This window comes from Rana temporaria, chromosome 1 (assembly GCF_905171775.1).
Source record: "Rana temporaria chromosome 1, aRanTem1.1, whole genome shotgun sequence".
In the NCBI taxonomy this organism is placed as follows: Eukaryota; Metazoa; Chordata; class Amphibia; order Anura; family Ranidae; genus Rana; species Rana temporaria.
The window spans coordinates 255,617,957-255,631,285 of record NC_053489.1 but is presented as its reverse complement, the minus strand read 5'-3'; the positions used below and the strand labels follow the sequence as shown (position 1 = coordinate 255,631,285).

The following is a 13,329-nucleotide window of genomic DNA, read 5'->3' as shown; positions in this document are numbered from 1 at the left end:
TTCCTGTAATAAAGCACCTTTGATCTATAGGGTACCAGGGCACTTTTTGATTTAAAGAAGAATTCATATAGGCATCAGAAAAGGCCTTGCATCATTAAAGTGGTTGTAAAGTTTTTTTTTTTTTATCTTATTGCATTCTATAAATTAGGATAAAAAAACCTTCTGTGTGTATCAGCCCCCCTAAATACTTATCTGAGTCCATCTCGATCCAGCGATGTTGCACAAGAGACTTTGCTGTCCAGGACTCTCCATCCTTATGGGCTGAGACAGCAGTAAAGTGCTATTGGCTCCCGCTGCTGTCAATAAAAGTCAATGAGCCAATGAGGAGAAAGAGGGGGCCGGGCCACGGCTCCGTGTCTGAATGGATAAACAGAGCTGCAGCTCAGCTGCCCCCTTAGCAAGCTGCTTGCTGTGGGAGCACTCAACAGGAGGAAGGGGCCAGGAGCGCCTAAGAGGGACCCGAGAACAGGAGGAAGGATCTGGGCTGCTCTGTGCAAAACCATTACTTAAAGCAGGTAAGCATAACATGTTTGTTATTTTGAAACAAAAAAACAAGACTTTAGTATCAATTTAAAGCCTAAGTGTAGCTTATAAAAACAGCACAAGGGACAGAACTTACAGTCAGTAGGATATGTGCTTTGTGCCAATTCCTATGCTGTTAGTATAAATCTTTTTCTGTCCAAGCCCCTGCAGATGCCATAATCGTACGATGTGGCCAGGGTTATTAAAACGAAGGGGCTGTCGCAGGCTCTCCTCAAGAGAGCCCAACTATCCTTGTCAGGCACACGTTTGAGTTGATGGCACTTACATCAGTGGCTAACAGTTCTTCTGTATCATCAATTGAAGCCACAGTGGTCTCCCCCTGAGAGATGTATGCATAGTCATATGGATTATTGGTGACCAGCATCATGTCTGTAAAACAGAATGGAAACAGGGATATTAGAAAAATAAAGAAACATGTAAATGTAAATGGCGTGCTTTGGATCTTAGTGTGGTCCTGGTTTATCAGTGACACCTACCCAGAAGCTCTGGCTTCTTATTGGACAAGATTTGATAAAAGATGTGATAGTCTCTTTCTGATTTCAGCTGGAAAGTCACACGAGATTTCTCCAGGAGATCTAAATAGAATAGTGAGATAAAAGTTATTTATGAACTCATCAATGGATATTCCAATGGATATTGCTATAACTCTCAAAAAATGGCCAGTCCCAGGGGTGTCTACCAAGGGCATAAATACACTGTTCATGATCTGCCAGTTTCATTGTACACGTTTATGGTTTAATCTTTCTGTAGTGCAATCATGGGACAGTGAGATCTTTAAACCACTGTTTTGATCATGCTTAAGGCATGAACAAAGGATATTCTGTTTTATACTTGGCATTCAAATTCAATGGGTGGCACTGTAAACAGGTGCTGCTTGAGCACAGTGCTAAGCTAAATGAATATTACTTGGTGATATCAGCTAATATAATGAGATGAAAGCTACTGTGTCATGGTCAAAAACAGATAATGACTCTGAGGCCCCGTACACACGTCTGAGGAACTCGACGGGCAAAACTCATCGTTTTGCTCGTCGAGTTCTGTGTGAAGCCGCTGAGGATCTCGGCGAGCCAACTTTTCTCATTGAACAACGAGGAAATAGAGAACATGTTCTCTATTTGGCCCAACGAGGAACTCGTCGGCTTCCTCGGCCGAAAGTGTACACACGCCGGGTTTCTCGGCAGAATTCAGCTCCGATCGAGTTTCTGGCTGAATTCTGCCGAGAAACTCGGTCGCGTGTACGGGGCCTCACGCATGCAATCTATAGGACAATGAGATTTAGATGGTTATGCTGGCTATGTGAGATTCAATGATTGTAAACTATCTTACCTTTCAAAATGATCAACACAAAAAATAGAAGATTGAATTGGTTGCATTTGATTATTAACATGTATGCCGCGTACACACGATCGGAATTTCAGATGAAAAAGTCCATCAGACTTTTTTCATTGGAAATTCCAATTGTGTGTGGGCCCCATTGCACTTTTTCCCATCGGTGTTTCGAAATAGAACATGTTTTATGCTTTATGGAAATTCCTATCGTCTGTATGCAACTCCGAAGAAGAAAAACCCACGCATGCTCAGAATCAAGTTCATGCATGCTCGGAAGCATTGAAATTCATTTTTCTCGGCTCGTCGTAATGTTTTACGTCACCAAGTTTTGGACGGTCGGAATTTAGTCTGACAGTGTGTATGCAAAACTGATGGAAGAAAGCTTAATCGGAATTCCGACGGAAAATTCCATCAGATTTTATTCCATCGGAAATTCCGATCATGTGCACGCGGCTTTATTCAGCAAAATAACTTTATAAAAGATTTACTCAAAGCCATCTTTACATTAAATAATTCTATTGGCAAAAAGTATGTATGGTCAATATTAGAAATTGAAGGAGTAGAACATGAAATCATACTAATGGAAGGGGCATTATTATAAGATCAGAACAGAGAAAGAAAGATATATAGTCATTCTCACAGGTCTCTATATCAGCAGATGCCAGCTTCCCGGTGGCTCCAAAATGGATTCTAATGAATTTACCCTGTTGTAGAAAAGGATAAAAAGAGGCAAAAAAAGGAATAGAAAGGGAAAAAAAATACATTAAAAAGGTATTGTGAAGTGTTTCTCATTGGCAAGAACCAAAGAAGATACAAAAAGAAGGTCTAAAATACATATGACAGAACATGCTATGGAGGTTATTTATAGATAATATTTGATACCACGCTCTGCTGGACACCACCAATATGCTTGGGGACAGCTGCTCCCATTTTACATGCTATTCATAAAATCATACCTCCCAACTTTTTGAGATGGGAATGAGGGACACCTATCAGCAAACGTATGCAAGCATAGGACACACCCCTGGCCACGCCCCCTTACAGGAGAATTGTACAAAAAACAAGATTGGTTAAACCCACAAGTGCTTTTTTTTTACCACTACTATTCCTTTATATTGGCTTTTAGAATATTCAAATGCAGCAATTTAGAAATCAGATGAAAGGTTTAGTGCTGGAAAACACATTTTGATAGATAAAAAGTGCATTTTATATACAACTATATAGATCAGACCAAAATGAGGGACAATGAGGAGGAATGAGGGACAGAGGGACATTGCTCCAAATCAGGGACAGTCCCTTAAAATCAGGGACAGTTGGGAGCTATGATAAAATGCAAGCTGCAGCATGGAGCCTGTGGTGTGTCACAAAGTCCTTTCTACTTAATCACATGACTTTGACAGCTCACGTGACTGGGCTTTAGTCTTGTTTTTTTACTTGTAGAGCCCATGTTGCTGCGCTGTAAAAATCTGCATTTTTTTGTCTTTTATTTTAAGCCGTGGTATGACTGCGATAAGGCCATACTATTGCATTATAAGTTTAAAGTATATAGGGGCCCTATGTGTCTTCTGACAGAGGGAAGTCATACATGCAAGGTCGATTACTTTTTTTGCCTATTCTTAAAGTGGTAGTAAACTCAGTTTTACCACTTGTACCTACAGGTAAGCCTATAATAAGTCCTACCTGTAGGTACTGTGAATATCTCCTAAACTTTCACTGTTTAGGAGATATTTCAAGTGCACGCACCCAGTGACATCTGGCATACCGTGCTAGACCTTTAGAGCCCGAGCCGTAAACGGTGGCTCCTGCACGCATGCGCAGGAGTGCCGTCATCGCGCCCCTGGCCACTCACATAGCTGGAGGACGCAAATACGGAGGGAAGACCAGGTGAAGATGGAAGCCCTTGTAACAGTGACAGCGTGGGGGGCTTTGTTTGAAGATAAGTCTTTTATAATGTGCCAGTATGCGATTGTGATATTGCCTTGCAGGGGAATTTGTTTCCCCTTTAACCGCGGTTTACTACAGCTTTAAGAAGAAAGTAAACTCCTATTTAAAAAACATTGATGACAGGCAGCTTTTTATTGTACAGGAAACTTTCTTTTTCCCTACTGCAGAAGACCTTAAAGTGGAGGTTCACCCAAAAAATCAATTTTTAACATTAGATTGAGGCTAATTACTGGAGGCAAAATTGGGTGTTTTGTTTAAAATCAATGCAGTACTTACCGTTTTAGAGATAGATGTTCTCCGCCGCTTCCGGGTATGGGCTGCGGGACTGGGCGTTCCTATTTGATTGACAGCCTTCCGACCGTCGCATACAGCGCGTCACCAGTTTCCGAAAGTAGCCGAACGTCGGTGCGCAGGCGCCGTATAGAGCCGCACCCACGTTCGGCAACACGTGACGCGCTGTATGCGACCGTCGGAAGGCTGTCAATCAAATAGGAACGCCCAGTCCTGAAGACCATACCCGGAAGCGGCGGAGAACATCTATCTCTAAAACGGTAAGTACTGCATTGATTTAAAAAAAAACACCCGATTCTGCCTCCAGTAATTAGCCTCAATCTAATGTTAAAAAAAAAATTTCGGGTGAATTCCCGCTTTAACGTTTGTGCATATTTGAACACTATGGCAAAAACCCAGGGTACTGACAGAAGATTTTATTTCTGCTTTAATGACAAAATGTAGGAATAGGTCTCATTACACAGAAATTTTGCAGCAAGTTTAGCCTGGTCCTTGCCAGAGTGTCACTTTTTCATTTGGCCAAACACCTGCACTAAGATAAAATAGCAGTGCCACAGTACATTACTAATAAGTAGTCGCTATATGTAACAAGCAAAAAAAGGCTTCCCTTTTAAACTTAAACTTGTTGGGTTTGCACCGAAAACTGGATCAGACAATTTTTTTGCATACAACACACACAATACTCAGAATAACATTACAATGAATAACATTACAATGCATTAAAGGTCTGTTGCCTTGGCATTGGAGTGTCATTCAGGATGACATACTAACACACACATGCTGCTTGGAACACAAAGGTGTGAAGCCGACCTCACTTATAAATGATCTAATTGAAATTGATCACATTCACTATATATACACGGTATATATATATATATATATATATATATATATATATATATATATATATATACACAACAAGATTACAGTTTTTATTTAAATCTTATGACTATTGATTACATTTGTGCTCTGAAGGCTGAAAGTCAATGATGGTAAGTAATGGTAAGTAATTAAAGTAATGAAATTTAGGCTAATAACTTACAAATCTTGAGGAGTTGTCATTTCTCAAAGTCTTAGCATTACCAAAGGCCTCCAGGGCAGGGTTAGCCTGGATAATTTGATCCTCCAGAGTCCCCTATAAATTAGGTGGGAGAAAAAGTCGATTTTTCATACAAGGTTTTGTCTGAAAATATATGGCAAAAATTGGCAATAATAGGAAAACAATAAGTAATTACAGCACATTAGAAGAGCTTCATTATGTAGAATGGCTAAGGCTAATTTACTGCCAAAACTATTTTCAAGAATGATGGTTACAGATCAGTCTATCCCATCAAGGTTTCTGTACTGTGATTTTCACGGTGAAGGCCAGTGTTTTAACCTCTTCAATAGAGAAAAGGAAATCATCAGTAACAGATAACAGAGATTTTCAAACACGTTGGAAAATTTGAAGTGTTTGGAAAATTGAAAATGTTTAGGCATTTACTATTACATCAGACCACATACTGTAAGTTCAGTATACCCATATATTTAAATTATGTTTTATGTTATGCCCCAATAATAGATTTTATAGAGACTCTCCCTTAAAGTACAGTAATTGTAAGCCTCTGAAATAAAAAATGGATTTACAACACCTTTTTAGTGTATACTAGCCTCAATTCAAAGCACCACATGTGATTTTGGTCTCCTCTCTTTTCCCTTCACTATCTGCATTAGTCACTTCTGACAGGTTATCCTGACACAGGGCCGGTGCTACCACTAGGCCTCGCTAGGGGCGCCCGGCCACTGGTGTTCCTACTCTCTTCTCTCTGCAGCAAACAACTAAGTCTCAGCATCAGCAGGCAGCCGCCGCTCCATTCGCACATAGTGTCAGAGGAGCAGCGGTGGCGGAGGACTGTGTCTGTGTCCCGACTCCCGAATGAATGGAAGCAAGCAAACATTCATTGATGGGTGCTGGTTGGCTGCATTGATGGGCACTTGTGATGCTGCATTGAGGGGCGCTGATGAGTCTGCCTTTGATGGGCGCTGGTGGGCTGCATTTGATAGGTGTTTCATTAAAAAGGTGGGGTATACATAGGCAGGACAGAGAGGGTGGAGTCATGGGTAGAGCCAAGGGGGGGTGACAAAATTAGGTTTCGTCTAGGGTGTCAAAAATCCTTGCACCAGCCCTGCTTACTGGAGGGTACAACCAGAAGGGGTGGAGCAGGCAGATGACTGTCTGTATGGAGCACCTTGTAAAGTGGATTGTAAGCTGAAGAAAAGCTGGGTACAAGTTGCTACTGCTGGGAAATGTATGAAGTTTTTACTTCTCATATAGTACTTGTGCTACCAGTTTGCTATTAATGGTCCACCATTACACATTGCTGGTCTCAGCCTAAAGGTCCACATCCTGTGTTGACTTATTAAACGGCCTGAGATATCTTTGATGTTGTTTTTAGCTGTCCTGTGCCATAGCCCTCTCTTTTATGGCTTAGAGCCACCATAGCACCCCCGAAAATTGGTCTGGAGTCACCCTTGAATTAAAAAATTTCCATGTAGCAACAAATTCACCCACTCATAGTCGCTTTTCTTGATTGCTGGCCAAGTTTCATCACACTCCAGTATACCGTATTTATCGGTGTATAACGCGCGCCGGTGTATAACGCGCACCCCCAATTTAAGAGAGAAATTTCAGGATTTAAAAATAAATAAATAAACCACTTCGAAGCAAATTAATGGTCAGTGTCCCTCTGCAGCCTGTGTGTCCCTCTGCAGCCTGTGTGTCTCTCTGCAGCCTCACCTCATCTCCTCATGCAGCCGCCAGTCATCTTGTACAGCCGTCATCGTGTCCCTCTGCCGCCCGCCATCTCAGTCACATACAGTCCCGCCTCGTGTCCCTCTGCAGCCTGTGTGTACCTCTGCAGACACACCATCTCTTCACGCAGCCGCCCGCCATCTAGTACAGCCGTCATCACTCGGCGTCTGCAGTCACATACACAGTCCTGTGTGTGACGTCAAAGCCGAGTAAAGGGAAGATGACGGCTCGGTGAATTCCGGCGGCACTCGTTCCCCTCCGAGTCCGAGGTGCGCTATCGGCGTATAACGTGCACCCCTGTTTTGTCCCCCATTTTCAGGGGGAAAAAGTGCACGTTATACGCCGATAAATATGGTATATATCATAGTTAGAAGATGTTATAACTTTCACACAAACCAATTTAATATACACTTATTGGGATTTTTTTTTTACCAAAGACATGTATCAGAATACATTTTGGCCAAAATGTATGAAGAGATTTGATTTTGTATTTTTTATGGGATATGTTTTATAGCAGAAAGTAAAACATATTGTTGTTTTCCTTTCAAATTTACTTTTGCCTATATACCGTATTTATCGGCGTATAACACGCACCCTAACTTTAAGAGGGAAGTTTCAGGAAAAAAACTTTACACAGCCCCCTGCGTATAACATGCAGTCACAGTTTACCCTCTACAGTATTTTCAGGGTAAAAAAGTGAGTGTTATATGCCAATAAATACAGTAATATAAAATAAAAAATCCACTAATATACCACTAAAAGAAGGCTTTATTTGTGTGAAAAAAATTATATAAATTTAATTTGGGTACAGTGTTGCATGACCGCGCAAATGTCAGTTAGGGTAGCGCACCTTGCCTGAGGGACCAGTATCCTTTTTTCGGTCACCTATAGCAGCGATGACGGCAAAATACTGGATGACACGTTTGGTATTTACAGTCTTTCCAGCACCAGATTCTCCACTAACCTCAGAAAGAGAAGAATGGGGAATTAGGGTTACATAAAACATAGCAGCCACAAACTGAAAGAAGGAAACTTTCTTAGAGTACATACGTGATAAGGATAGATTGATTCTCCCTGTCTGTAAAAGAAAAAAAATGTGTTACTAATGGAACAAAACAAAAAAAGAAAAATTAAAAAAGAAGACTTTAATAACCTTATACAATATATTGTGCACCTTTGTATCACAAGGCGCTGTTTTTTTTAAACCAAATGTATTCAAACAAAGAATACTTTAGCCTATACCACAAAGTCTCCACTGTATGCAGGCGACAGATCTATTGATTTGAAAAAATAAATCCCTAGCATAGAACCTCCAACTGTGGGTATGGAGTTGGGTGTATAGGATTTTACTGTGTTTTTTATTTTGTTTTTTTATTTTTTGTGGTTGAACTGGATGGACTTGTGTCTTTTTTCAACCTGACTAACTATGTAACTATGTAACTATGTAACTAATAGTGGACAAAATAGTGTTTTATACTGCTAAACTAAGGTGTGGAGCATGTATTAGAGATGTGCACAATGGTAAAATTAGTTTAAATCATTTTGGATTCGTTTGTTAAGTTAATTAGTTCATTTCGTCATACTAATTATGTTAGAATGATTTGTTTCCAGAATTTGTTTCATATATTTGGATTTGTTTCGTATATGCGGTATATTTGTTTTCAAATCGATTCGAATTTTAGAAGACGGCTATATTTGTTTTATTTTATTCTATTCTAATCTGTTTTGTTTTTTTAAATTCTGTTCTATTTTATTATGTAATTTTCTATCATATGTTCTATTCTTTTTTTATTCGATTCTGTTTTATTCTATTATATTATTTTCTATTCTATTTTATTACATTCTAATCGATTCAAATCTTGGAAGACAGCTATATTCGTTCTGTTTTATTTTATTCTATTTTTTCTATTTTATTCTATATTATTCTACTCTATTCTGTTTTTTTAATTATATTCTTTTATTTTTTACTTTATAATCTATTCTAATCAATCCGAATTTAGGAAGATTGCTATATTCATTCTATTTCTTTCTATTCTATTCTGTTTTATATTATTCATTTTATTCTGTTTTATTCTCTTCAAATCTTTTCTATTTTATTATTTTATTTTATATTCTATTCTATTCTTTTTCTATTATTTTATATTCTTTTTCTATTATTTTCTGTTTTATTCTTTTCTATTTTTTTCTATTTTATTCTATCTTTTTCTATTGTATTAATATTTTTTTTTCTATTATATTCCTTTCGATTCTATTTCATTCTTTTCTGTTGTATTCTACTTTTTTCTATTCTATTCTACAAAGCAGCCTATGTAGGAATCATCGCCTTATTTCACCTTTATACCTTACTGTATTGATTGCAATAAGTTTCCATTTCAAATTCAGAATTGATTTTAAAATTCACTTTCATTTTCACATTCAAATTCAGATAATTCAATATTTGGTTACATTATTTAATTTCATTATATTTTATTTTTTTATATATAACTCGTGTAAGTCGGGAATTCGGATACATCCAAATTTCAGAATAATCAAAATTTTGTGCCAATTTTGATTCATAATGAAACGAATTGCACATGTCTAGCATGTATCACTTACACTGAAATTTAAAGTACATAGCAATCGCTAGATCAAAACATTGGTCCTAAAGCTGGCCTAAAGTGGGCTGAAGGAAAAAAATGTAACCAGATTTTCCCATCCACACAGTATGGATGAGGGAAACCTCCCTACTGCACTTCTGTATTCTGACAGTGGGGGTGGGGGACTTCCCTACTGTCAAAATACACAAATCAGCGCTGCAGTGATCGAGCAGCTTGTATTCGTCAGGGCGGCTGAACAGAATTTGATCTGTAGATCTACTTCTGTTCAACTGTATTGGCCACACATGGATCAACATTTGGCCGGTCCTTGCTTAACCAAATGAATTTTGATCCATCTATGGCCACCTGAAGTCGACATTGGCTAACATTTGTATGCGTTATTCTTAAAGATGATATGTACCATGTACTTGTATGAGAACATATCCTGTTCTCTTTGTATTGCTTCTTTTGTGCGAAATCCCTGGTGTTCCTTCTAGTCCCTCTGCTTTTCTATTAAAACCGACCACACTACGCAGGAGAACACACCATGGTGTTCACTATGCTGAGAACTCAGTGCGTTTTCCTCCAATGATCAGACTTGTACTGGCATGAATCTGCTGCACAGCCATTCACTGGGAAGCTCAGTTTCATTTCAAATTGTTATAAAATTATTTGCATTTTAATGAGTTAAATAAGTATTTGATCACCTATCAATCAGCAAGATTTCTGGCTCCCAGGTATCTTCTATACAGGAAACGAGCGGAGATTGGGAGCACTCTCTCAGGGTTGGTTCACACTGGTCCGACATGCGCTTCGACTTCCGGAGCACAAGTTGCATGACATGTCAAAATGAATGGTTCCCTATGAGAGCCATCTTAACTGGTCCAACTTGTGTTGGTCCAGCTTTGAAAATGCTCCCTGCACTACTTTGGTCCAGTTTGGGCATGGTTTTTAGCCCATTGATTTCAATCAAAGTTGCATCCATGTCGGATCATCGTCTTAACTAATCTGACTTGTGGCATGCAACTTTTGCTCTGAGGATCTTAAAGCGGAACCCCACGCCCAAAAAAAAGCGTGGTGTCCCAACCCCAAAGACGCTTTGGGTCTGTATGGATTTTAAGGGGAACCCCCAAAACCCATACCAGACCCTTATCCAAGCATGCCCGGCAGGTCAGGGAAGAGGGGGGTGAGCCAGGCCATACCAGGCCACGTGCGCTCAACATGGGGGGGTGGATGCTTTGGGGCAGGGGGGCTCTTCGCCCCTCATCCCAAAGCACCTTATCCCCATGTTGATGGGGACAAGGGCCTCTTCCCAAAAACCCTGGACGGCGGTTATGGGGGTCTAAAAAAGAACCAGCAGAGAGCGGACCTGTCATAACTGCAGGAGCTAGCGACGGGAGAAGAACCAGCAGAAGAACTGGAGGAAGAAGACATCGGCAGCAGAGGGAGAAGACATCGGCAGCGGAGGGAGAAGAACCGGAGGAGGGAGAAAACATCGGCAACGGAGGGAGAGGAACCGGAGGAGGGAGAAGACATCAGCAGCGGAGGAAGAAGAAACGGAGAAGGGGGAAGACCACTGGAGAAGGAGGCACGTTGGAGCTATTTTTAATGAAAGACTTTGTCAAAAACCTGTGTACTGTTTTTATTTATTTTTGTCCCTTTTTTTGTGAATAGGTAGGGGTACAATGTACCCAATACTCATTTATATGGGGGCAGGATCTGAGGGCCCCCTTGTTAAAGGGGGCTTCCAGATTTGGATAAGCCCCCCACCCACAGACCCCCACAACCATGGTTCAGGGTTGTCGGGATTAGGCCCATGCCCACCTGCCCCAAAGCACCCACCAGCCCCATGTTGAGGGCATGTGTCCTGGCATGGTCCTGGAGGGAGGGAGCGCTCACTCGTCCCCCCCCCCTTTTCCTGACCTGTCAGGCTGTTTTTTCCCTCCATTGGCACCATTGGCACAGGAGCATTTTTTTTCTACACATTGGTGCTGGTGCATTTCTTCCAATGTTAGCCCCATATTTTACTGTGAGACAGTATGTGCACAACTCTTCATCTCGGGCACTGTGCCATAATAATTGGCACTGTTTGGGCAAAAGCTTTCAGATATGCCAGCCCCTAGTTACATGGCACTATGGTACCTGACCTGTCAGCAAGTATTGATAGGCGTTGTCAGAGATGGAGAAGATATGAGGTGGAGCTTCACTCCTCTTCTTCCCACGGTAAGCAGCCACAACCTCTGCATTGTACACAGGGAGCCACTTGTAGGGGTTCACTGTCACACAGAACAGTCCTGAGTAAGTCTGGAAGGACAAAAGAATAATACTTGTACATATTTTTTTGGTGAACGGCTAAGTACAACATTCTCTTCTCATTAGGAGATCGTATTGTGAGTTCCACCGGATACACAATAATGATAAAATAACATTAGCGTACTGAAAGTGTAATGAAATTAGAGGATAGACCTATATACAACAAAAATCAGGGGTTGAGAGGTTAGGAATATTTTATTGGCAGGCAATGTCATGATCTAGAGAGGGAACACAGATGTTCAGTAACAACTATATAAGAGAAATATATAGCCAAAATGTGAACTATTTGTAATGTAGGGACTAGTCGCAAGCAGTTGGCACTCACATAGATCATCCAGGATGCATAACGCTCTTTGAGGTTGTACAGCACAGCTGGTTCATTCAGAAAGGTCAGCATGGCCATGTCTTCAATTTTATCAAACTTGGGTGGGTTCTGCTGCATCACTAGGCTGTCTTTCACAGTGACGTTCTAGAATAAAGACATGTTCGAAAAATGTTTCATATGGGAAAAACATTCAATCCATTCAGGAAAAAACTCTAATATTGTTCTCACCTTGCCATGTTCTGTCTCTGCTGTAACGTTTTCCCCTTCACGACTGGTGACTTTGGCTTTCACATATTCCTCTTTATCATCGGGGACAAATATATCCTTCTTCATATCAAAAGGACGGGTCTGGGACTCCAGGCGCTCTTTGTCTGACTTTCTCAGATAGGGAGCAGCTGCCCCAAACTCTGCCATTACAGCATCACCCATGGTCGTGCTACAACAGAAGAAAAATGAAAATACAGAAGAATACAGAACATTATTTCATTTTAGGTGAACATTTCTTGGCAGAATCATTGGCCGACTTATACAGTATGTCTTAGAGACACCACAAGTAAGATGTGAGTACAATACCATCCCATAACAATATAATAACAATGTCACTCTCTTCCTCAATTGCTTAACCTACATTACAGAGAATCCTTTAGTTAAAGGAGTTGTAAAGGAAAAAATTTTTTTTGCTGAAACGACTGTTTACAGGGTATAGAGACATAATAGTTAACTGATTCCTTTTAAAAATGATTAAAAATAGATAAAAATCAATCATATAATGTACCTGCAGTTTCTAGTTTCGTTTTTGCATGTTGTTTCCTGCTTCTGTGATGTACAGAGCCACAGAGCCAATACAGGGCAGTGATGGTTTGGAAAACTAAACTGATTGGTGCTGTGGGGTTCCTTGATTAGTGACCACAGAGAGAAAGCTCCCAGTACTGTGGTCATCAGGAAACAGACAACCAGGAAGTGTGGAGATCAGAGAAGAATTACAGCAACTTGAGAGCAAAAACGAACAATGAGGACATGAAAACAGCACTGCATTAAGGTAAAGGAAGCTATTAACCTCCCTGGTGGTATGATTCTGTCTGGAATTACATACCAAAAGCGGTACAATTATTTGCAAGGAAATTTGGCGTTTTATACTGTAGGCCTGTAATTTTTAGAAATAACTCACTTAAATCTGACCAAACAAGAATCTAATAGGCATCCCGGGTATGACATTT

The 13,329-nt window shown here is 40.3% G+C and overlaps 1 protein-coding gene and 1 long non-coding RNA gene across 4 annotated transcripts in view; one reads left to right on the top strand and one right to left on the bottom strand.

Moving 5' to 3' along the window:
* LOC120941170 overlaps window positions 1-13,329 on the top strand; it is a 95,381-nt gene that overhangs the window by 71,741 nt on the left and 10,311 nt on the right. The window lies entirely within an intron of this gene.
* LOC120941163 (myosin-7) overlaps window positions 1-13,329 on the bottom strand; it is a 59,379-nt gene that overhangs the window by 40,059 nt on the left and 5,991 nt on the right. The window contains exons 2-10 of the mRNA XM_040354450.1: window positions 12,341-12,548; window positions 12,113-12,256; window positions 11,622-11,778; window positions 7,949-7,976; window positions 7,749-7,857; window positions 5,150-5,242; window positions 2,513-2,576; window positions 1,020-1,118; window positions 809-912 (exon numbers count right to left, since the gene is read on the bottom strand). Coding sequence (XP_040210384.1) covers window positions 809-912; window positions 1,020-1,118; window positions 2,513-2,576; window positions 5,150-5,242; window positions 7,749-7,857; window positions 7,949-7,976; window positions 11,622-11,778; window positions 12,113-12,256; window positions 12,341-12,548 — 1,006 coding nt within the window. The remainder of the gene's footprint in view (window positions 1-808; window positions 913-1,019; window positions 1,119-2,512; window positions 2,577-5,149; window positions 5,243-7,748; window positions 7,858-7,948; window positions 7,977-11,621; window positions 11,779-12,112; window positions 12,257-12,340; window positions 12,549-13,329) is intronic.